The sequence below is a fragment of the Varanus komodoensis genome, unplaced genomic scaffold (genome assembly GCF_004798865.1).
Source record: "Varanus komodoensis strain SLA01 unplaced genomic scaffold, ASM479886v1 scaffold47, whole genome shotgun sequence".
In the NCBI taxonomy this organism is placed as follows: domain Eukaryota; kingdom Metazoa; phylum Chordata; class Lepidosauria; order Squamata; family Varanidae; genus Varanus; species Varanus komodoensis.
In genome coordinates, this window is record NW_025336045.1 from 7,362,915 (window position 1) to 7,388,909 (window position 25,995).

Below are 25,995 nucleotides of genomic sequence, written 5' to 3' on the forward strand. Positions count from 1 at the left end.
CTTTGTGAGAAAGAGTGTATATTTGATTTTATAACACAAAGGCACATATAAGCAACATTTTTCTATGAGGATTTATTTGAAATTTCCCAACACTACACAATGCATTTTGACTGGTAGAACTGGGAGCCTTCTCTCTGGAAGCACCCAAAATCAGAGAGAAAAAAACTAATTTACTTAATAATTATTTATTTTTATGCTGACACATTTTCTGTGTATTCAGAACACTTCCTGGGGCCGAATCCTGACTCAGATGAAATCCCTAAACGATTGCTTTCATATAAACAGGGCTCATTTAGAGACATTCCCTTGTTCAGTAACTCAGGCCACTGTCAGATCCCTGTTTATCTGTAGTAGATTCTGAATTTCATATGTCACTGCAGCATATCCATTTTAATAATCTTTTGTTGCTTATCCTGTCAGTTTCCAAAGCATAGACAATTCAGGGGCCTTTGTTTTCTCTATGATTCTGTCATTGATGGACTCTTGCTTATAAAAATAAATCTGAGACTGAACTAAATTTAAAGCAGTTTCCTGCGTGAACAACCACAAAAAGATCAGGTTCATTTCCTAAGAAACTCCCACTTTCTTTCCTATAACTACAGATGGCATCTCTTTAGTAGATGCTTTTTTCCTCATATCTAGCAGACTTCAGCTAGACATTGTGGACAAAATGTCCTCATTGAGTAAAACCATAATATTTACAGCAGAAAGTGTGGTTTTGTTTTTGTTTTCAACAGGTAGCTTAGCCCCCTAATGTCCCTTTCCACAACAACTGAAATATTGTCTCTGGTAAAATTATATTGCAGGAGCTCTTTGATGTGTGTGCAAAGTAAAAGTAGCTCTGCTGGCTAAGAACTACAGGAAAAATGACATGTAGTTTCCTAAAACTGGAAATGGAAAATGGATAGGCTACAGAAACAGTCTAAGTAAGTGGGAAAACCGCAGGTGCTTCCCGAGCGCTGGAAGCCCTCCCTCCGTCTGGAAGGACCCCGAGCCCCGCCGGACCTCGAAGCTGCGCGGCGACGGCGCAGGCACTTCCGCCTTCTTCCTCTCTGCCTCTTCCCAGCCTGGCAGGAGAGCCGAGAGGGAGGAGCAGCCGACGCCGCACCTGGCAACCGCGCGCCGCAGGCAGGCTCAGCCGATGCTAAGAGGCCCGGGAGCACCGAGGTCTCGCGGGATTTGACTCCCCCGTGCGGTCCCCATTCCCGCGGCGGGCGGGACGCGAGAGAGGCGAAGCTGCGGCGCCGAGGCGGCCGGTGGCTGTTGTGGGCGGCGCCGCAGCGGCCACTTCGGGCGCCTGGGGAAGTTTCGTCTCCTTCCCGCTTCCTCCGCGCTTTACGCGCTGCCGATGGAGGAGCCGGCGCGTCCGGCTTGAGCTCGCCTTCTGGAAGGGGCGGCCCGGACGGCTGAGAGGCGGCAGCACAGGCGCCTACCGTCTCGCAGCCCAGCATGGGTAAGCGGGGGAGCGATGGGGAGCGGGGCCACGTCGGCGGTGCGCGGGTGCGGGGGAGGGGGCGACGGCAGGACGGCGCTCTCTCGTTCCTCTGCCCAGTCTCCTGAAGTGGCGGCTGGGTCGCTCGTCTATGGCTGCTTGTCGCAGCCTGCGGAATGTCCCGGCGGTAAGCGCTTTCGCATCCTTTAACATCTCAAATCAAGGCCGGGGCACTGGATGCGTTAAGTGGGGAAATCGCTTTTTTGCTTCCTTCGTGGACCTCCGCACTGCAGTCCTCACCAGTCCCACCTGTCCTTCGCTACCTACTGGACTGGTCTACATGAGTCCCGCCAGTTTAGGTTTTATAGATTGGCACAAGCTTCCACCTCCGCACAAACACCATCCAGGCTGCAAAGAAGGTGGGAATAATGGGCTTGGTTGGTTCCGCCCTCGTAAAGACATGGAAGATATAATCTAGTCTGCGGGCAACTTGATTTTCCTTTTCTCCCAGTGTTTTTTTCTTTTTTCAGGCTATCCTCTCCGTCTTTTGTAATTATGTGGGCCGGTAGGATACTAACTATGCTTCCTCTTAAATTAGAACTCAGAATAGAATATTGGTCTGTTTCAGACCTTTTTCTGTTCCTAGATTTTTGAAGTTAGCAAGAAGTGTGTATCCTACTCGCTGATGATCATTGTACGGGGACAAGAAAATATGTTCTTCCTCTTCCAATTTTGTTACTGAGGGAGTAAATAACATGTCAAATGTCTTTACTATTGTTATGATCAGTTTTTGTGTCTATCTTTAAAGCATGTTTGGACTACTGAGTACTGTGCAATGTAACAAGTATAGGCAATGCAATAATTGGAGGAATAATTTGCTTTATATGACCTAAGTCTTGTTTTTGTTATTAATTAGCAGTTGCTCCTCAGCAGGCATTGGCTTCTGTTGTGTGGAAATAATACAGTTACATGAATTGAATGTTTGCTTCATAATGTTTCAGTATTATTATATTTCATTATTATTTCATTGCTTCAGTATTTCATTAAGGACTCAATCCTATGGACTGCCTTTGCCACTGGGAAGCCCTTGAACTTAGGACATCTGAGACTCCTATGTCCTCCTGGCCTGAAGCTGGCAAGGTGGGAAGAGCCTGATCTTTGCTTTTCACTCCTCTCAACTCCTGTATTTTTGCTAGATGAGCTTTTAAACTTATCTAGTAAGGGCACTTTGGAGTTGGGAGTGGAGGAGGCTCTTCGCATTTACCAGCACCCCCCCTTCCTCTGAGTTGCTGCTGGAGAGGCAGCAGGCCTATTTCCTTCTATATTCTCTACCAGAGGTGGGTCTGGGGTTAGCTCTTTGACTCCCCTTTCTAAGGGCTTTGCTGAGTTACCATATTTTTCTGACTATAAGACACCCCCATGTATAGGACGCCCCCCACTTTTTACTGATCTCTGAGCGAGCAAGCTGCTGCTGCGCGCATGTGCCCGCCACCTCCCTGCATGTGTGCGCCAGCACCAGTCTCCCCCCCCATCGCGCCCGCACCAGCCTCCCCCACCCAGCGCGTCCGTGCCCGCCTCCCCCCCCCAGTGCGCCTGTGGTTCTCCTTTTGGCCCCCTGTGTATAAGACACCCCTACATTTTTATGTAAATATTTTAAAGAAGTAGTATCATCTTATACACAGAAAAATATGGTATCCTGTGGCTGCTGGATTGCTGTCTCCAACCCACTCCCATGAAGCATGGTTGCCTATGGGCATGTTCTAAATTTGACTACGTGTACATTGATTAGGATTAGTACAACCCTAAAATTATAGCCCAAGATACGGTATAGATGATCATGTAGTGCAGCTACTGTGTACCTCACTACTTATTGATAATACAAAGCATTTCCTTGTACTTTTATATTGTCTGCAAATATACTCCTTTCTTCTGCAAGGTAATTCTTTCCAAGAATTCCTTTGTCAGTTGTCTCTTGCATAATATCAACTACATTTGTTCAGTGCTAACTACAAAGACACAACTTTCTGATGCAGATATTGTCACATTTAGTAGTACCTACATAAGTGCTCCTCTAGAGCACTTGTGGTTTTGCTATAAGAGATGGCTGGGGCAACCTACCTGTGTGCCTGTTTCTGTACACTAATCACATATATAATAGTGGGCTAATACAGCTGAAACTTACTCTGAGTTAAAAAGTGTGTTTGGATGCATATATTTGCTCAGGCTCATGGAAATGGCTATGTTGCTTGTTGCTAGTCATGACTCCATGGACAACATTCTTCCAGGCCTTCCTGTCCTCCACCATCTCCCGGAGTCCACTTAAGCTCACACAGACTGCTTCAGTGATTCCATCTAGCCACCTCATCCTCTGCCGTCCCCTTCTTCTTTTGCCATCTATTGTTCCCAGCATTAGGATCATCTCCAGGCAGTCCTTCCTTCTCATTAGGTGGCCAAAGTATTTGAGTTTCATCTTCAGTATCTGGACTTCTAAAGAGCAGTCAGGGTCGATATCTCCTCTAGGACTCGCAGGAGTCTTCTCCGTCACCCCAACTCAAAGGCCTCAATCCTTTGGTGCTCAGCCTTATGGTCCAGCTTTCACAGCCATACATTGCAACAGGGAAAACCATAGCCTTGACTATACATAGTTTTGTCAACAGGGTGATGTCTGTTTTTAGTATGCTGTCTAGATTTGCCATAGCTTTCCTCCCCAGGAGCAAGCGTCTTTTAATTTCTTGGTTGCAGTCCCTGTCTGCAGTGATCTTGGAGCCCAGGAAAATAAAATCTGTCACTACCTCCATTTCTTCCCCATCTATCTGCCAGGAAGTGATAAGACCGGATGCCATGAGCTTAGTTCTCTTAATGTTGAGTTTCAAGCCAACTTTTGCACTCTCCTCCTTCACCTGCATCGAGAGGCTCTTTATTTCCTCTTCACCTTCTGCCATTAGAGTGGTATCATCTGCATATCTGAGGTTGTTGATATTTCTCCCAGCAATCTTAATTCCAACTTGTGATTCATCTAGCCCCGCCTTTCTCATGATGTGCTCTGCATACAAGTTAAATAGGCAGGGCAGCAATATACAGCCTTGCCGAACTGCTTTCTCAATTTTGAACCAATCAGTGGTTCCATGTCCATTTCTCACTGTTGCTTCTTGACCCGCCTATAGGTTTCTCAAGAGACAAAGAAGATGGTCTGGTACTCCCATCTCTTTAAGAACTTACCACAATTTGTTGTGATCCACACAGTCAAAGGCTTTAGCATAGTCAATGAAGCAGAAGTAGATGTTTTTCTAGAACTCCCTAGCTTTTTCCATGATCCAGCGTATGTTAACAATTTGATCTCTAGTTCCTCTGCCTCTTTGAAACCCTGCCGGTACTTCTGGTAGTTCTTGGTCCACAGACTGCTGGAGCCCAGCTTGTAGGATTTTGAGCATTACTTTGCTAGCATGTGAAGTGAGTGTAATGGTGTGGTAGTTTGAACGTTCTTTGGCATTGCCCTTCTTTGGGATGGGAATATAAACTGACCTTTTCCAATCCTGTGGCCACTGTTCAGTTTTCCAACTGTGCTGGCATATTGAGTGTAGCACTTTTACTGCATCGTCTTTTAGGATTTTGAATAGCTCACCTGGAATACTGTCTCCTCCACTAACTTTGTTGTTGCTCAGACTTCCTAAGACCCACATGACTTCACAAATTCTGCTGGAATTCTGCATTCAATTGTGTATATCTTTCTCTTTCTCCCTTGCCTTTTGCTTCCCTTCTTTCCTCAGCTATTTGTAAAGCTTCCTCAGACACCCATTTTGCTTTCTTGCATTTCTTTTTCTTTGGGATGGTTTTAGTTGCTACCTCTTGTACAATGTTGCGAACCTCCATCCATAGTTCTTCAGGCACTCTGTCTATCAGAACCAATTCCTTATATCTATTTGTCACCTCTACTGTATATTCATTAGGGATATGATTTAGGTCATACCTGAGTGGCCTAATGCTTTTCCCTACTTTCTTCAATTTAAGCCTAAACTTTGCAACAAGAAGCTCATGATCTGAGCCACAGTCAGTTCCTGGTCTTGTTTTTACTGACTGTATAGAGCTTCTCCATCTTTGGCTGCAGATCACATAGTCAAGCTGATTTCTGTGTTGATCATCTGGTGATGTCCATGTGCAGAGTCGTCTCTTGGGTTGTTGGAAAAGAGTGTTTGCTATGACCATCGTGTTCTCTTGATAAAATTCTACCAGCCTGTGCCCTGCTTCATTTTGTACTCCAAGGCCAAACTTGCCTGTTATTCCAGGTATCTTTTGGCTTCCTACTTTAGCATTCCAATCCCCCATGATGATAAGGACATCATTTTTTGGTGTTAATTCTAGAAGGTGTTGTAGGCCTTCATAGAACCGGTCAACTTCAGCCTCTTCAGCATCAGTGGTTGGGGCACAGACTTGGACTACTGTGATGTTGAATGTTTTGCCTTGGATTCGAACTGAGATCATTCTGTCATTTTGGAGATTGTATCCCAGTACTGCTTTTCCTACTGTTTTATTGACTATGAAGGCTACTCCATTTCTTCAGAGGGATTCTTGCCCACAGTAGTATACCTGATGGTCATCTGAATTAAATTCCCCCATTCCTGTGCATTTTAGTTCACTGATTCCTATGATGTCAATGTTCAGTCTTGTCTTCTCTTGTTTGACCACGTCCAGCTTGCCTTGATTCATGGATCTTACATTCCAGGTCCCTATGGAGTATAGATCTTTGCAGCATCGGACTCTCCTTTCACCACCAGATACATCTGCAACTGAGTGTCCTTTCGGCTTTGACCCAGTCACTTCATTCTTTCTGGTGCTACTAGTACTAGCCCTCTGCTCTTCCCCAGTAGCATATTGGACACCTTCCGACCTGAGGGGCTCATCTTCCAGTGTCATATCTTTTTGCCTTTTGGTACTGTCTATGGGGTTTTCATAGCAAGGATACTGGAGTGGGTTGCCATTTCCTTCTCCAGTGGATCACATTTTGTCAGAGCTCTCTGCTATAACCTGTCCTTCTTGGGTGCCCCTGGATGGCATAGCTCATAGTTTCATTGAGCTGCACAAGCCCCTTGCCACGACAAGGCAGTGATCCATGAAGGGGGGGATGGCTATAAGGTGATATAAATATGTACTGATTAGGCAATACTTTCAAAATGTACTTAAATCTTGTTCATCTGGTCTCACAATAACATATCCTAACTTACGGAAAATTGTGCACAATTGTAACATGGTTGCTCTTGCAACTTTCTTCAAAGTCTTAATTTTATTCCGTTTTGGCAGAAATTAAATTAAATACAGTACTTAATTTAAATGCAGCTCAGTTAATTTATTACAATGGTATACTTCCAAGTAGTTTACATCCTCATCATGATTCACAAAACCTAAAACAGTATAATACAATAACATAGTAAAATGTATTAAAACTTTAAAAGAGAATGAAGCCTAAGTAAAAGCAGGGTAAAAGCTTGCCATAGATCTAAAACTTAAGTAACAACATTTTTAAATGAAGGACTAAAAATCTTAGCAAAACAAAAATATCTTCACCTGGTATTGATAGTACTAAAGTTAGGAAGTAGGTACAGATCTTTCTGGGAAGTATGTTTCAAAACTCGGAGGCCACCACTAACAAGGCCCACTCCTTGGTAGCCATCCACCTCACCTCTTTTGGTGGGGGCATGCTCTTAGGGTCTGGCCAGGTATAGATGGATGGAGAGTATTCATATAACATAGGCTTATATCAAACTGTTGAATTGGATCTGGAAACCAACTGGCACTGCTGAATGCACGGCTATTATATGATAAATTTGGCTAGACCATGATTACAATCTCTCTGCCCTATTTTGGGTCAGCTGAAGACTTGGAACTGCTTTCAAAGGTAGCCCCATGTGTAATGCACTGTGGTAATCTAAATGCAAAATTACCATAGCATGGCAGCCATAGCTAGACAAGTTCTCTGGATAGGGTCGTAGTTGGTATGTCAGCCTAAGCCTCGGATGATAAAGAGGCTGTGCCACAGAGAGTGCCACCGCCTCCAGAGCCATGCTGGACCAAAGAGACTGTGTACCTGAATTGTCAGCGTGGTAGCCCAGCAACCAAAGCCAGTCTGTCCCTTCCCCACCCTGCCCTGTGAGGTTCTCCAAATAGCCACGCCCCTTTTCCTTTGCCCCCAGTAACCAACAGTTTGGTGATTTCCTGGTCTTTGTGCAGTTTCCATCCATTCTAAAAGGTTGAAATGCCCCTCCAAGGCTTAGCTGCTAGCAAAGAGTGCTTTAAGGCAAAACACATTGACATTTATTCTCATTTTGGCCTCAGCCCTTTTCCTTTGAGTCCACACCGTTTGCCTTCAGTTTCACCCACCACTGGAGTGTAGTCCCCTCAGAGCTTCTTCCTTGGAAGAGGAAACTCAGCACCCCTGCTGAGTACTTCTTGTGTACCATGACCGTTTTCCTTCTAGGGATTCATAATTTTATGACATTTTATATTTCTGCACTTGACCCCTTGACATCCCCCCCCAAACCAGAGCAATGTGTATGGATGCCTGGATGGGCCATGTGAATGTTCTTATTAGACAGATTTTTGCTTTGTTCTGGAGAACTCAAAAAGCTTGAACACTATTTTGTGACCTTTAGTTGGTCTAATAAAAATACATCTTAAATTCAGATGTTGAGTGAATCCGAAATAATCTTCAGGACTGTATTCAAATTTGTATTCTCTCCAAATAATAAATTCAAATGTTGTGTCTAGGTAAACTATGGTATCCCTCTGATTTGGCTATCTGGGATACATGTTGGAGGTACTGCATTGCAGTGCTTCTGCTCCTACTTGAATAGCCAACTCCAAAAGGTGGTGCTGGAGGCTTATTGCTCTGCACCTAGGTACAGATGCTGTGGGGTTCTGCAGGGACTGATTTCATTTCTTGTGTCAATCAACTTCTATATGAAACGTTAAGGAGTATTATGTAGAGGTTTGTGCTCAGATGTCTTTGACGTTTGGGTGGTACCCAGCTCTACCTCTCCATCAAATCCAGCTGAATCTGGCTTGATGCACTAATGGATAGAAGTACTGTTAGTTAGATGTTAACATGTTTTAGAAGGGGGTTCACGCACAATAAAGGATCAGTATAGATGATATTTTGTTCTAACCCCCTTTTTGTGAGACAGGCAAGCAAAAACGGACAAGACTGTAGTTTCAGGTAACATCTATAAAGGATGATGATAGTTCTGCCTTCTCATAATGGATGTAATTATCTCTCCAATTAGAAACAATGTCCAGTGACCAGACTTGGTCCAGTTGTGGTGTGATCTGGTTGGGTGCTATTCACAATATTGGAATTTTCAGGACCTGTATCACTTTAAGGCAGTGTGTTTCATGTATTTGAGACTGATCCCTTGACAATAAGATGTGCATGTGTACCAAGTGATGCTCTATTTGGATACCCTGTCATAAGTGATTTTGACAACAAGTTAAATATGTCAGTGCTTAGATTTGCCAGGACTGCATGTCACATGGGGCAGACCACATAAGTCAGGGGTCCTCAAACTTTTTCAGCAGGGGGCCAGTTGAAAGGTGCCGGTGCTAGCTGCGGGCTGGAAAGGTGGTGCTGGCAGTGCAGACGGGCCGGTGAGGGGGCGGTGCATGTGGGCGTGTGCGCTGAGGTGGGCGCAGGGTGCGGCATGGGTGGGCAGGCACGTGCGGCGAGGGGAGGGAGGCAGGCGCACGAGGCAGCGGCTTGCTCGCTTGGACACTGTTTTCTCCGAGCGAGCAAACTGCTGCCTCCCTGTGCGTGGGGCAAGGGTGGCAGCAGGTGCACCCATGGGCGCGGCGAGTCCAAATGGGCATGGCAGGCCAGATCCGGCCCCCGGGCCTTAGTTTGAGGACCCATGACTTAAGTGAACATTTTCAGTAGAAGGCAGGGTTGAATGAAGGATATAAAATTTATTACTTGATACTTCGTAAACTCAGTGGCAGATTCACAACTAAGCTGAAAGTAAATTTCAACTTCAAAACATAGGTTAGGAATGTAAAATATTGCATGTTGAAAGACCTAAGACCTACCAGAGGTAGTGAGTCTGATATTTTAGACTATATTTTCCATAGTTCTTCACTGCTGCTGTTGGAGACACCTTAAATGTTAGCCTCCCCATTACTGCCCCCATCCTACCAATGCAAATGCCATCATTTGTCTGTTTTATTCTAATACATCTCAGTAATGTGTATTTTATGCCAGTAGTATACAGTGGTACCTTGGCTCACAAACTTAATCCTTTCCAGGTCTCTGGTCGTGTCTCAAATTGGTTGTGACCCAAGTCAAATTTCCCCATCAGGTTCAATGTAAATAAGGTTAATCTGTTCTGTAACTATTTTTTTTATCACAAAAATGTGAAGCGAGTGTGCTTGGAGGGGGGAGACGGGCGCAATCACGGGCGTACTCGGAGGGGAGGTGGGCATGATTGCGGGCGTGTTGTGGGGAAGCGGGTGCACTGGGGAGAAGGCAGATGCAATCCTCACCCAGTGTGGAGTTTGCGACCCGAGGCAAAACTTTTCAGAAATTTCTGTTCATGACCCGATTTGGTCGTGAACTGAGGTGTTCGTTAACCGAGGTACCACTGTATTTTAAGTACGCTTCAGCAATAGACTAGGGCATAACATGACTATGGGATTGCTTTATTAAGCAGTTGTGATATCCTTACTGCACAATTAAGGAGCTATTAAAATGAAAATAATGTATCACTGATGTGTTTGATCTATTTGATCATGCCAGTACTATGTACCATTTTTGAAAGCAGCACCTTTGTAATCTTGGAGCAGAATTCTCAGTCTTAAATGTAGCCCCCCACCCCATCAAGCACTCACAGAACTTCTATTAATGTATTGTCTTTTAATTCTACTTTCATCCCCTAAAGTGATTGGAAACCCAAAAGCCTATGTTTAAGTTGTCAGAATAGCCCCATGCTTCTTCCCTTTTTTTAAAGACTTGAACAGGAAATGCTGGCCTATGCAGAAAATATCTGTGCATCTGTGGGTACTGCTGTATCAAACTGTCTATATACAGACTAGAGGAAAAAGTAGCAGACACTCAAAAATAGCTAAAATTAACTCTTTACTGATCGGTGGCAAGCTACCAGCAAATCTGAATCTGTGGTCTGGAACAGAGCACTGTCTTAAAAAAAAAATGAATAGCTAACAGCAAAAGCTTACTTCTGAATCTATCAAATTCAAAGAAAGTTCAACAGAATTCAGTAGAGTGTGCTTCTAGGAGACTGTGCACAAGATTGGAGTGCTAACACTTCTTTGTTTTTGTCTGTGCAAGCTTATACATGTGTTTTATACATAGAGCAGGAGTAGAAAAACTTTTTCAGTCCAAGAGCCGAATTCCAGTTTGGGAAAAGTTTTAGGATCTGCATTCCAGCCAAAGAGAAGGAGGGCATGGCCAAAGGCAGACTCATAATGCTAAAATCTTATTCTTATCAATTTGAAGCCTACTCAGAAGTAAGCAATAAGCTCTCTTACATGTTGATTCAAAGTAAACAGAAATTAATCACTCAGCAGTACTTTTGAATGCCAAGGCTCATTGCTTGTCTGCTGAGGAGCATGTATACTCAGAAGTAAGTGAGAAGAGCCTTAGAAGTAAGCAGGACTGATTCACTCAGCAGCTTCCTCTGCTGGCCATGCATCCTCACCTTGCTACACACTGAGGAAGGGAGCCTTTATTTGTCCTCTGAAAGGAAAGTGCTTATTTCCCATCAGCTGCTGGACAGATAAAATGGATGGAACCTGGGGAAGAAGCTGTTCAGTCTATGCTGTGATGAGGGTGTCATTCACAGTGATGTGAATTGTAGGTCTGGTTTACAGGATTTCATTATTGGCCTGATACTTACTGGTTTCTCAGTGAGGCAAGAACAGGAACAGGACAGTATCTTGAAGAACTATGAGTGATGCAGGGCCTGGCAGCCAGACAAGTTTATCTGCACATTGCTCAAAGAAGGACTAAGGATTACATAGTTTTCTTTTAGGTGGGCATTGTTCCCTGGTCTGTTCACAACCTGAGGCTGCAGGGTTGGAGGTTCCCCAGGACTTTCCTAGAGCTAAAGCTAACAAACATTTGGATGGGACAACCCACCTTTTAGGTGTGTGCATGTTTCAAGGAGTCAAATTAGTATCTTCCTACTTAAGGGCATTTATTCTCCCTCTTTCATTTGTTAGGATTTGTGCTGCTTTTACATTTTTAAAAGTACTGGCTTTCTCATAGTACTTACTCCAGCATGTTGGGTCTTTGAGTTGGGGCCACTTTTGAGGGAAAAGGCCAATGAAGACAGTCAGGAGATCTAATCCTACTTTAATTGTATAACTTAATTCTGTCTTCCATTGTGTACGACAATGGTTTTCAAGCTTTTTACAGTTAAAGGTTAAAGGTAAAGGTTTCCCCTTGACATTAAGTCCAGTTATGCCTGACTCTAGGGGGTGGCGCTCATCTCCGTTTCCTAGCCAAGGGAGCCAGCGTTTGTCCACAGACAGAGTCTCTGTGGTCATGGGGCCGGCATGACTAAACACGAAAGTGCATGGAAAGCTGTTACCTGCCCACCGCAGTGGTACCTTTTCACCTACTTGCATTTGCATGCTTTCGAACTGCAAGGTTGGCAGGAGCTGGCACGGAGCAACGGGGACTCACCCCGTTGTGCAGATTCGAACCAGCGACCTTTTGATCAACCAGCCCAACAGCACAGCGGTTTAAACCACTGTGCCACCTGCAGTCTTTTTACAGTTGGGGACCTGCAAAAAAAGGAAAATTATTTTGGGGACCTCTGAGGCAGAAATAAAAAGCACTATATACATAATATAGTATTTTGTGTATTCATTTTTAAATATAGTACCAAAAATGAAAATTCTCTAAAATAACCAGAGACTGTGCAGTAAAAATGTTAATAAAATAAAATATTGAAATTAAATGTAATCAAATACAACTGAAATTTTTAGAGCAACATGCAATTTGACTACAAAATCTGCTGTTGCTTCTTTTCAAGAATACTTGATTAAAAATTTATAATAGCACAATCCAAAATCAATATAAATGCAATACTATACTCATAGCAAATACAAATTCAAATACAATAACAGCAGAGCAATACAAATTCAAACAAAGTTATTTAATACAATAATATTCATAATGTTAAATAATGAAATAGAACGAACCGCACCTACTCAAACCCCCATACACACCAGCATAGCCCCGCCTCTGCCCTTCCCTTCCCTGTAGAAAACACAGCAGAGAAAAGGAAAGGAAAAGACCCGGTCTTTGAGTGACCAGGCACAGTGTGGCAGTATCTGGAGAGTCAGGAACAAGCTGGTCAGGCAGCCGCCAAACCTGCAGTTGTGAGAAGGGCCAGAATATGGCACAGTCACAAATTTCCTTGACCACATTCCCCTCACCTAGCTTTCTGCAGTGCCTCTACCTGTCACTATAGTAATTGGCCCTTCAGGTCCCCTACCTGTTCCCATGATCCCCCCTCCTGGCACATACTCTAGAATTGTGAAGAGAGAATGAGCACCCACCCTCCAGGAGATGGAAAACAAACAGAGCTGGCTGGGGGGGGGGGGGGTGGCCCTTGCACTTGTATTTTCCCCTGAAGGAGTGGCAGCTTTTGGCATTGTCCCCTTCAGGTTTATTGCTGCCACAGTGTCACCACCCCACTTGGGGCTGACCAGTAAGGTCTGCTGAGATTGCACCCCAGGCAGTGCTTTTAAATTACTTGGATGCTGTCTGTTTATTCAATGAGTTTTCATAGATCTGTATATCGTGTTTTAGCCTTCATTTTCTTGATGTTAGCTTGCCTTGAGCGCTGTATTGGGTGAAAGGTTGGATATAAATTAAATAAACCTTTCATGTTAAAATTAAAATTCAAAAACTCTTATGAGAAGGTTTCCTTTTAAATTCATAGTCAAAGAAAATGAGAGAAGAATGCTGCTTCTGCTCAATTCTTAGCCTCATCCCCTAATTTCTTTTTGTTTCTTTACTTTTGGTATTTATTCCCTGAGATCAGTTCAGTCTTTGGAAAAGTCAAGCTTAAAATGTTTTCCTACAGAGACTGCAGGGGATTCCAGGTAAAAGAGAACAATATCTTTCATTTCCACAGTGCATACTATATCTGGTAATCCTGTTTGCTCTGATTAGTTAACCTATATTAATCAAACATTATCATATAAAATGCCTTGTTCAGCTTCCTGTATCTTTAGAGCTTTTCAAGTTTAGCTAATCTTTTATAAACATTAGCAAAACTTAAAAGGCTCACAGGATGAGTTACCACTTCATTCACTCTCCAGTACTGAAGTTCATGTGGTTTTGGTACCAAAAAACTCTGGTAAGTGGTTTTGTGGTTGTCTAACATGCAAGGTGGTTTTTGAAAAGCTGATCCTGCAAAAAGTTGTATAGGGGTAGGCTTTAGGATGTGGTATTCTTCAAGCTGAGAACAGAAAATTAACTAGCTACCAATACATTTTGCCTCCTTTTTGGAGGCAGTGGTTCATTTTCACCTGTCCTCTTTCAGAATACAAACTTACAAAGTATGCATTTAATTTTGCTTGGTTAGTTAGCATGGTATTTCTTCAGCTTTCTGTATTGTGTTGTCTCTGCAAACTCTAGCTACTCTAGAGATGAAGATTCCTCTAGCAGGGGCAAGAGACTAGGGGCCTAACTGCTTATTTTATTAAATACATAGTGTGCACTGTTAGCATGTATATATGTTTTTTTAAGATAGTGGGGTGTTTTTCATTGGGCCTGTAGCATATTAAGAGGGGAGGTTTAATCCTTCCCTTCCCATTGGTAATTTCAGCAAAAATGTCCCCACCTCCCCTGCTACTGTGGCAATTTACTTTTAAAAAGAAGTTGCCATTACGATGTCTGACTGCTTTCCCCTCCTGTGGTCCTTACCCCAGCCAGAGGATCCCTGACAACCATGCCAACTTGCCCTTAGGCCTTCTGGCGCTGTTACTTAATGCCAGGTCAGCCCACAATCAAACCAGCTGATTTAATTGTGGATCAGGAGGCTGACCTGGCATGTATTACCGAGACTTGGGCAGATGAGTCAAAGTGATAGACACGATCCAAGTGATTGACACAATCCCCTCTTGCAGAGCCCAGTTGGTTCTTTGGTATACACTAGAGCAGAGGGTGATGAAGCAGGAGGGGTGATGGCTAGAGCACAGGTGGAGGGGAACTCAAAATGAATCCAACTGAACACAGCTTAGTGCCCATTATTGAGCCTGTTCCATGGGGATGAAGGCAGTGAGGAAGTGCAGTATTGCTGCCAGCATTGCATCTGCATTGTATTGCTCAGTGGAGCATTTCTGAGTTGTTTGGGGCCTTTTGCATCCTAGGCCCAAACGAGATCTGATTGAACTTTGGAGGCACCCTGTGAGGAATTTGCGTGGCACTTTGAAGATAAAATTGCCTGGATCCATAGTGACTTAGACTCCACAGTTATTCCGGTTCCATTAGTGGAGGTGTCCATTGCACCATCTTGTTCCATTCTTCTGGATGAATTTCAGCTTTTGTGACCTGATTATATGGACAGGGTGCTTGGGTCTGTCAGGCCTACGACCTGCTCACTTGATCCTTGCCTTTCCTACTTGGTTGGAAAATCCACAGAGGGTAATTGAGTTTGTCTCCAGGAGGTTGTTAATGCCTCTTTTAGAGAGGGTGTGATGCCTTCCACTTTAAAGACAGTTTATTGCATTGCTCCTTAAGAAACTTGTCTTGGACCTAGCCAATATGAGCTACTTCCAACCAATTGCTAACCCTCCCTTTTTGGGCACGGTGATTGAATGGGTTGTGGCCAGGCATCTCCAGGCTATCCTGGAGGAAACTGATTATCTAACCCATTTCAATTGGTTTCAGACCTGCTTTTGGAACAGAAACTGCCTGAGTAACTCTATGGCATGACCTCTGCTGGGAGGGGGGGGAGTGCAACCCTGTTGATTCTCCTTGGACCTCTCAGTGGCTTTTAGTACCATCTACCAAGACCTTAACTAGAGCTCCAGCAGGGCTTGGGACTGAGCCTGTGAATACAGTGGTAACTGCTTTAGTTAAGGCCACCAGAGCAGACCAGATCCTGACAATAACAACATTTTTAATCATTTTTAATTAAGGTGTTTAGCATACTCATTTGACTGACTTGTTCACTTTGAAGACTGTTCTGGTAGATTTTATTCTATTAAGCAGTGTATAAGTATTATAGGTGCATTTAAGATTTCCTTTTACATTGTTTTTGAACTTGCACTGACATAGTAGTTTTGTTTAGGGCTGAGCTGAAATTTTTTAGGTGAACATATTTGGTTTGAAAGGACTTCTCACTTTTCTGTGCTTTCACTCTCAGTGACTGCTTCCTGTCTGCCTTCATCGTCTTTTTTATTATTATAATACAGCAGATACCAGATTAAGGAGAGGAAGCATTACTCTCACTCTGTTTTAGATTTATGATGTTGCAATGAAAGCTGACTACATAGTTTTTGTGCCAAATCAAAATAAGAGTGATTGACTGGAGGTCATGTTTTTAGCTTGCAAGTAGGATCCTGGAAACATAGTGCATGAAACAGTGTTAACTAAAAGCATAGTGAAACATTTTGAAGCTTATCATGCTGTGCTTTAACAAGTAGCTTTATGATGAAGTTGAAGTAGTTGGACTTTATACATGGACTAAGAATATGTTTAGGGTGGTTACTGTTGTCTTACAGTTAGAATAAATATATGGCCATTAGCATAGAGTGAGTTTTCAAAGACACTAAGATTTATGCTTTGCTTTTGCAAATGATTCTGCATGTAATTTATGCAGGAATAACCTAAAACAGCAAAAATATAGTCTGATGCAAACCATGTTTGATCAGAAGTAAGTCACAGTTGGACTTGCTTCTTCATCCAGAAAAGCTGTGTTGGTTTTCTGTTCATAACTTGCATTTAAAAATAGGATAATCATTGAATGATAGGATTTGTATTTCCAAATTCTTGAATTATATGCTGACCTATTTTCCCCATTTCAGTTGAGTATATTGTTGAGTATGACTACGATGCAGTACATGATGATGAGCTAACCATTCGAGTTGGTGAAATCATAAGGAATGTGAAAAAACCAGAAGAGGAAGGATGGCTAGAAGGAGAGCTGAATGGGAAAAGGGGCATGTTTCCTGACAACTTTGTTAAGGCAAGTACTTTATGTTCATCTCAATTCTTTTCTATAGTTTTGTAACTTTAAACATTAAGTTATACCTACATTACATGGAACTTAGCATGGAAACAAGAAACGATTTAAACCACCTGACATTGGAGGAGTATTGTATGATGTGGGAAATTTTAATATTTTGTTTGTATTGCTTATTCTTTGGAGTTTCTGGCATTTTCTTACATTGAGGCTGTTGCACAAGAGATCTCTTGCAAAAGTTTCAGGTTGCATCCAGGTTCCTTCTGTACTTCGATGCCAACAGTACTGAGCGCTACAAGTAAAACAGTGTTCAAGAAAGGTGTTATTTGGTTTTGTATTCAGTATCACAGTGGGCCAAATTATACATACTGGTAAATGTGTGGTTGCTGAAAATAGCCTCCATGCATCTGGCCACTCCCTTCCCGGCCATATGTCTGGTAGAATGTACAGAATTGTGTGATATCAAAATATTCTACTAGACGTTGTGGTAGGGCTGGGGCACTACATGCATATTTTATTTCAGTTTGGTGCTTCACTGTTCACATTTTGTTCAGAAACTGATTTGGGTCTTTTACCTTTCACTATACCCCTGGATCTGGATTCACTTCTGGGTGTGAGATATAGAGTGGATTAGTGTTAGATTTTTAATAAAGATTTGGAGTCTAGCTGTTACTTAATTGATGTTATAGGAATGAATTTGTCCTGAGATGCATATAATGCTATAGCCATCTAGATTATTTAGTTTCTTTGTTTTTACAGCTGTGTATAATCTCAGTTATCAAGTACCTATATTAGACTGAAGTAACAGATGAACCTGTATACTTGCTTTTCTTGAGGGCTTTTGCTAAATTCATAATCTCAGAAGTCTGGTTTCATTGGAAAGAAAGGACTGAGTTTGCACACATGACAACCAAGAGTTGACTGCTATGTTGTGCAGACCCACCCATTGTTACCAACAATTATTTCTTATGTGGGAATTGAGCTGTTTTTCATTCATGAAAGCTATTTTTACCCCCTTTTTTTTGAGATTGCAAAAGGCGGTTGTGAGCTGCTCCACCCCATAGTAACACCTTGAAGGATTTTCCATTGTCACTACCCTTTTTTATTATTTTGTGGATAAGTAATGTGTGCATATAATTTTACTCAATAGTTCCCCTTTTAATCTTACCTGCCTGATTGGAAAAAATAATGGAGGCAGTATAGTGTCAGCATTTGGGTTCTGTATGTGTGGGGGGGTGTCTTTGTTGCAATCTGTCTGAAATGAGAAGTGGGGCTGAATGTCATCAGCAGCCACTTAATAGTTTAACACGCATGTTTACTAGCATGGGGGAGGACAGTGATGCCTGAGGAAATCTATGGGGTGGAACAGAGCAAATATCCGCAAAGAATGGCCTTCTGGAGCCTGCCATCCAGGTAGGAGCAGAGCCAGCCCACACAGCACTGTCCCCCATGCTCAGCTTAGGCGGTCACTCCAGTCAGTGGTATCAAAAACGGCTGAAAGATTGAGGAAAACCAACAGGCCGCCATGTTGAACAGTGCTAAATGTTGATGTCCCCAGGAGCAGCTATCTGGTGGATCTCAGTGTCCAAGGCCAGGGGCCAGCTGGGTGGACGCCAGCGAACACCAGCAGTTTATCCTGCTGGCCCAGCACAGGTGCAGATGCCCCAGTAGCCAGATGGCCAGAGAGCTGGGAAGGAGAGATGGGGTGCAACTTCATAAGCCTAAGAATGACTTGCAGCTCTCAGCAAGTACAGGTGGACTGAAATAACCATTAACACCGAGCTCCTATTTTTTAGTATTCTTTTTAATAACAGTACAGTTTAAGAAATAAAAAGAAAAACAGTAAAGAAAATGTAGCAAAGAAACACCAAGGGATCTCAAAAAGATACCACACTGAACATCAAGTACAATTTTTTTAAAAAAATTGCTGAAAGTCAGTAATCATTATCATCTCTACTCAGTTACTTTTTAAAAAGAACTTAGTTAACATTTGTTGAAATTTCTACTAAATTGCCGTTCCTGAATGAAGCCTCAATGCAAACAATCTCCAACACTTTTCTCCAAAATTCTGGTCCTTTTACACTTATTAATTTTACTGGCTGTCAGTCTTACCATTTCTGCTTATTCACTAACTTATTTTTCTAATCTTTTCTAATTGTATTTCCCTTTGCTTACCATTTAAAGGCAATTTTAACTCTGGACACTTACATAACTATTCATCTTAACGAACTTACTATAACAATAAAGCATCAGTACAAGAGTTAATCTATAGCAATATTTTCAAAAATTCTATTCCATTTATATAACTCGTTAATGGTATAACAGCAAAGCATTAGTATGAGCATAAGTTTCTGGCTGTATTTTCAAAGCTTCCACTCCATTTATATATAGACTTTTCTATTGTTGTTAATCCTCATTCTAAAGTAAGTTGTGCATAGTACAGTTTCCACTTACTAAATTCTTTGCCTGGTTTTCTGTTTACATAATTAATTTTGCCATTACTGCATAGTCAGTGAACTTGTTTTTTGAGTCTCCAGTAGCTGGATTTTTCTGCTTTCCATTTTAAAGCAATTAAACACTGAGCTCCCTTTGGATAGTTGCAATACAGTTAGGGCTGTTATGGATCCCTGAAACAGCTGCATCCTCAGAGGTGCAAAATGTAAGTGGAGTAGTCATGGCCAAATGCACGGGAGCGGGGAGAAAAACTCTTGAGGAAATATGAGCAGCCTTTCATAAGCCTTTCTCATTGCTGCATTTTCAAAGACTTTACTAGTCAAGGGGAGGGAGGGAGGGAGAGAGATAGCTACACCTTACCAGGAAGGATGGGTGCAGGTACCTGGGAAAGCAGGGTCAGGTTGGAGACAAGAACTGAAGCAGGAACAGGCTGGAGCAAGACAGGAGACAGGCAAGGTGGTCCAGGAAGTCAAAACAAAAGGGAGTCACCAGGACAGCTCATGTTGCTGTAGCAAAGAGTGCCATTGCAGTGCAGTGCTGTCTTTGATGCATCTATCCATGGCCTCCAGCTGCACTGTATAGTTGCTCCTCAGCTGTTCACTGCAAGCATCTGCAGAGGTGTTCCTGGTTCTGCAGGCACTTGTAGGGTCACTCAGGCCCTGAACCTAACAGGAGGGAGAAAGGATTTTTCCTCTTGTGGTGACCCCTGGGATACTACCTAAAGAAACGAGAGAAGTGGTGGACGATGGAAAGAATGAAGAACATGGTCAGCAAGGTAGAATAAAAAAGTAAAGACTATGTACTGAAAAGACTTCCCAATGCATATCTTGCAGGGTGACCTGCAAGATATGTGCAAAGTTTGTTCTCTTGTCTGAGGTCAATATGGGCTATCCATGCAACAAGTGCAAGCTAGGAACTCTGTTAGAAGAAAAGGTAAGAGCACTGAAGCAGCAAGTGTCCACCCTCATGGGAATAAGAGAAGAAAAGTTTTTAGATGGAGTAGTAGAACTACCAACTGCTAGGTTTTCATACAGGGTCTAGAAGAACAATAGCAAGCTGAGGTAGAAGAGGCAAGGGAAAATTAGGGAGAAGCTCCCTAGAAAAGAGTGAGTGTTAGCAGTAGAAGAACTAGAAGACATTCTGCACCAGTGGAAGCAGTGGAACTCTTGAACTGCTTCAGTTACTCAAGGATGAGATTGGAGGGCAGCCTGCAGTGGAAGAACTACAAGTCATCCTATGCAGCACTAAACAAGACACTTGGTGATGATACCAAGGCCTAGAAGAACAACAAGAAAAGAATTGTTGGAGATTCTGTTCTGTATGGGATGGAAACACCTATATGTGAAGACCTGTGGGCTCACCAGGTATGCTGCTTCCCTGAAAGATAGATTGGAGATGTAACTGAAAATTGCCAAGGCACATAAAGCCCACTGATATGCATCCCTTTCTGTATACATGTGGGATCAAATGACACTGCCAAATGGAGCTTTGAAGAAATCATGCACCACAGTTTAAGGGAGATGTAAACAAACCAAAAAGGGTTGCGAGAACTGCAGCAAGGAAACAAAGCCATATGAGGGAGATTGAAAGAATTGGACATGTTTAGCCTTCAGAAGAGAATATGATAGTGTTCAACCAGTACTTAAAAAGTTGTCACACAAAAGAAGGGCAGGATCTCTTCTTGATCATTCCAGAATGCAGGACATGGGTTAATGGGCTCAAGTTCCAAGGAAGCCTGGTTCAGGATGAACATCAGAAAGAACTTCCTGATGATTAGAGCAATATGAGAATGGAACCTATTAGCCTGGGAGGTTGTGGGCTCTCCGCACTAGAAGCATTCAAGATACAACCAGATAGCCATCTGAGAGGAATGGTTTAACTTGGTGTCCTGCACTGATGAACAGGGGGTTGGACCCAGTGGTCCTCTGCCCCCTTCCAACTGTACTACTATAAGGTGATAGTCCCAACTTTCATGTGGGGCTGCCCTTTATAGCCATTAGAACTTGTGGCAATTTTTCTGCCCAACCTTTCCCATTTTCCTTAACAAATTTTCTCAACATGTTTTTTCCACCTCTGTTCTAGGCAACTTATCTGTAAAGTCTATGTATATTATTCCCCAAGGTCAGTCAGCTTGTACCGACACCAGTGCGCCTGCCTGTTTCTCATACTCTCTTTTTACTTCGCTGCATGGAACACATGATTCTACAATTTCTTTCACCATTTGTCTTTTCCATTCTCCCAAGTCTTGGCTTTTTTATAATCTTTTCAATACCTTCATGTCCAATCTCATGCATTTCTTTTAACCCTTGATACTTCTCATTATCTGTTTGCTGTAAAAGCAATATCTTTACTTGCTCTTTTAGCTGCTTGTCTTGTTCCTAACAGTACATAAATTTCCTTCCAATCTTCAATGTGTGTTAACTGTTTATTTCCTGCATTCATACGTTCATTCTTAGCCCAAAAGAACAAATATTCTGTTGTTCCTTTATATACATATTCACTATCAGTAACTACAAAAGATTTCTCATTTTCTATTTCTGATTCACATATCTCCTTTTTAAGGCATCCTTTACCGCCTTAATTTCAGCCACTTGAGCACTCATTTAGGACCACATCTCTCCTCTCCTTATTTTTACTTGGATTGTACCATGCCCACATGGGTATTCTTACTCCATTTTCATACCATGAACCCCTCTCTGTGAAGTATATATTGTCACTGTCTTTATTAATATTCTGATATTGTAAGTACTTTGTATCCTCCTTTTCCCACATGTTGTTATGCACATATGTATATCTGGGACCTTGTAGAATCCCCACCATTAAATCTGGGTTCTTAATTGTTTGGAAATCTATTCCCTTCTGATTCAGCCACACTGTCCATTGTGCTAATTTTACAGAACTTACTGTATGCAAATTCTCTGTCACAATGTATTTTAACACTCCATGCGATTGTCTCACCACCTTACTTAATCCTATCATGTATTCCCACTCTTGTAAATCCCACATGGTTGTTACAGTGGCCTTTTCACAATCATTGTATTTTTCTTCCACAGATGTTAAGTTTCTACTCGCATTGGCTATTGGTCATCCTTTTGATATAACCCTGCTGCTATAGTTTGATTTGTCCAATGAAGATGAATATAAAATAGCTCCTCTTGCTTGGGCTGCCATAATTTTACAGCTCTCTGAACCCACAGTTTTAACTGTTCCAAGTTATTTTGATGTTCTTCTGTTCAATTCCATGCTACATTTTTCTTTAACAATTTATACATGGGTTTTGTCAGTTCTGCATAACTTGGAATGTATGAGCGTACAAAACCAAAAGCTCCTAATAGCATTCTCAGATCCTTGATGTTTTTAGGGGGCTCTATAGCACTTAAAGCTTTTACTCTATTTTCTTCTATAATTCTTCCACCTGATTCCAATTGTATGCCCAGGTATTTAATCTTTGGCTTGACTAACTGTGCCTCTTCCAAATTTATTTTAAATCCAGTGTCTCTTATTAGTTTTAAGACCCTTAGAGTGCGCCCCCTCACTTCCTCCGCTGTTCTTCCTACCACCAGAATGTCATCTACATATGAAACGACAAAAGGTTTGTCCTCCGGTCCTAATTCCTTGAGCATTTTTGTAAAAAAATTATGGGCAATAGCGGGCACGTTGTGAAATCCCATTGGGAGTCTTGCAAAACAGTATTGTTTACCTTTATGTTGGAAAGCAAATCGAGCCTTACTCTCCTCTCCTAATGGTATAGCAAAGAAACAATTTGCTAAATCCAATACCGAATAATATTGTGCTTCTCTTCCTGTTAACATTATTGTTTCCACAATGTTAGCCACAGTAGCAGTCACTGGAGGCATGGCCTCATTTATTCTTCTTAAATCCACTACTAATCTCCATGATTTCCCATCTGCCTTCCTTACTGGCCATACTGGGGAATTAAATGGTGAAATAGCCTCTTCTAAACCCCTTGCTGCAATAAGGCGTCTATGGTTTCCTGAATTCCTTCTTGTGCTTCTCTTGATACTGGGTATTGTTTCTGTGGCGACACACAGTTCCCTACTATTTCTATTCTGGCAGTCTTGTGCCTCCCACAAGCATATTTGTTTTCAGCATGTACTCCTGGTACTAAATTTTTCCATTCCTCAATATCCTCTAGTTGCTTTTCCTTAAAAGCATGGATTTTAGTAATTAATCTTCCTGTTCTCTTTTGAGTTACATTCACTCACTGTAGTAGATGCTGTCTGCAGGGGTCAAACCAGATGCCGTATTTACACATGGCATCCATACCTAAAATCATTTTCTCTGTAGCATCCTTGTCCCAAACAAATTCAGTTTTAATATGCATTCCTGCAATATTAATCATTCATACTATCAGGTTCTTCATCAATGGCTTTCCGGAAACTGTTTCTAAAAGAACTTCCCTTAGTACTTTACTCCCTGGTATCCACACTTTAGTTAAACTAGTAGCTGCTCCAGAATCCAGAAGAATTTTATAGCCTGTTCCTTTTCTATCTGTACCAATTTCATACATCCTATCACTACCGGGGTCCGTAATTAATTTTCCCCTATACTGCCATTCCCCCGGGTTTAAGTACTTTGTTGATTTATTGGCAGCGGGGCAGCCCTATTGCTGCTCCTGCTGCTGTTCTCCCATCTCCCGTTGTTTAAGTTTCAACTGCTCTACCTCCTTACGAAGGTATTCATAGGGATTTCCCCCTCCGCTCTGCATTTTCTGAATTTGTTTTGTCTCTATTACAGGTAACGGTGGGGCTGAGGGCCCTTGTTTCCTTGCCTGCTCAATTTTCATCTCATTTCCCAATATTTGTATTTGGATATTTGCGGGGCAGAGACATCACCCTGCGAACAAAAGTGCATATAGGCAAGGCTATGGTTTTCCCAGTTGCAATGTATGGCTGTGAAAGCTGGGCCATAAGGAAGGCTGAGCGCCGAAGAATTGAGGCCTTTGAATTGTGGTGCTGGAGGAGACTCCTGTGAGTCCCTTGGACCGCAAGGCGATCAAACCAGTCAGTCCTAGAGGAGATCAACCCTGACTGCTCTTTAGAAGGCCAGATACTGAAGATGAAGCTCAAATACTTTGGCCACCTAATGAGAAGGAAGGACTCCCTGGAGAAGAGCCTAATGCTGGGCACAATAGATGGCAAAAGAAGAAGGGGACGGCAGAGAATGAAGTGGCTAGATGGAGTCACTGAAGCAGTCGGTGTGAGCTTGAGTGGACTCCGGGGGATGGTGGAGAACAGGAAAGCCTGGAGGAATGTTGTCCATGGGGTCACGATGGGTCGGACATGACTTCGCGAATAACAACAATTTGTGGGGAGTCCATGCAAAGTCTCCATATCGTGCCCTCTTGCCTTCAGTTGATCCCACACTTCTTGTCTCCCTGTTGGCTTCCTCAGGAAGCTAGTTGTGGGTCCTACCTTAGTATCAGCATGAAATGTTCCTCTTCCCAAGCCTCTGCCATGTACTATTCCTCTTTCTATGGCCCTACCTTGGGTACTACCTCTGGCACTACCTCTGCTTCTCTCCCGCTGCCATCTGTCTTGCAACCAAGTGGAACAGTTACTGTATACCATGAGTCCTCAAACTACGGCCCATGGGACGGATCCGGCCTGTCATGGCCATCCATCCGGCTCGCGCCACGGTTTGCCTCCTGTGCACGTACTTGCTGCACAGGCGGGGAAGTGGAGGCTTGCTTGCTCGGAGATGGTCTCCGAGTGAGCAAGCGAGCAAGCTGCCGCTGCTGCCGCCTGCCTCCCGTATGCGTGCGGCCGCTGTTGCCTCCCAGTGCAGGGCGGGGGGATGTGGTGGCTTGCTCGATCGGAGATGGTCTCTGAGTGAGCAAGCCGCCGTCACCCACCTCCTGTACGCGCATGGTCGCTGCTGCCGCACAGCATGAGGAGGGGGGGAGGTGGTGGCTCGCTTGATCAGAGATGGTCTCTGAGCGAGCAAGCCACCACCACACGCACCTGATGCCGCCTCGTGCGCATGCCCGTTGGCAGCTCACCAGCCTGCGCCCCCAGGCACCCCCACCTCATTGGCCCACGGGTGTAGCCGCCACTTTTCAACTGGCCCCCTATCAAAAAAGTTTGAGGACCCCTGCTGTATACCATCTCCCTTACTGCTTTTGTTTCTTTCCCCAAGAAACCTGTTTCCTAGCTTCCTTTAATACTCTCTTCATTGCATGCCAGTCTTCCTGCCACCCCACTGGTTGTATTCCTACTGCTCTTCTCCATCTGGTGCTAATGCATCCAATCCCATGATTAATCCTGCATACTCTGTAAAGTCAGGTAACTCATCTGTTGTGCCCATATAAGGCATTCCTTGTATATGTTCTACCCTTGCTTCTTGGGCGGCCTGATCCCCCTCTGCTTCCTTTGCAGGCCTCACTGCTTCACGATCCCTTTCTGTTTCTGGTTGCCATATGCCTGATAGATACATTCCTGTGTGATATTTTAGTAAGAATTCAATGGCACCTTCTCCCGGTTTTTGTTCCCATGTCATCACTTCCCTTTTTGCCTTGCCTGATCCTGTACTCACACAGAACTCTCTTAAAGCATATGGGACGCTGTGTGTCCCTATGGTATCTATATGTTCCTGGAAGTCCAGGAAGAATCTAGCAAATTGTTGGGCTTCTTCTTCATTCATATCAAATTTGTCTCTTGCTGCCCAAAATCTTGTCGCGTGGGCGTCCCTTTTGATTGCCCCACCTCCTGAGCAATTTCCCACAATTCTTTATTTGTAATTGCTTCTTCTGTTACTGTTCTATGCCTGATCTATAATTCCTTTATCTTAATGTCTCTTCCCTAATGGAGAACAATCTGGGTTCTCTGGGCAAGTGCCATTGTAACAACACCCATCTATGTATGGTGGGGGTGGAGGAAAGCGTTC

General features: G+C 43.1%; 1 protein-coding gene across 1 annotated transcript in view; it reads left to right on the forward strand.

Moving 5' to 3' along the window:
* Positions 1-1,295: 1,295 nt before the first annotated feature.
* LOC123030861 (CD2 associated protein) overlaps positions 1,296-25,995 on the forward strand; it is a 117,179-nt gene continuing 92,479 nt past the window's right edge. The window contains exons 1-2 of the mRNA XM_044445151.1: positions 1,296-1,453; positions 16,478-16,638. Coding sequence (XP_044301086.1) covers positions 1,450-1,453; positions 16,478-16,638 — 165 coding nt within the window. The 5' untranslated portion in view covers positions 1,296-1,449. The remainder of the gene's footprint in view (positions 1,454-16,477; positions 16,639-25,995) is intronic.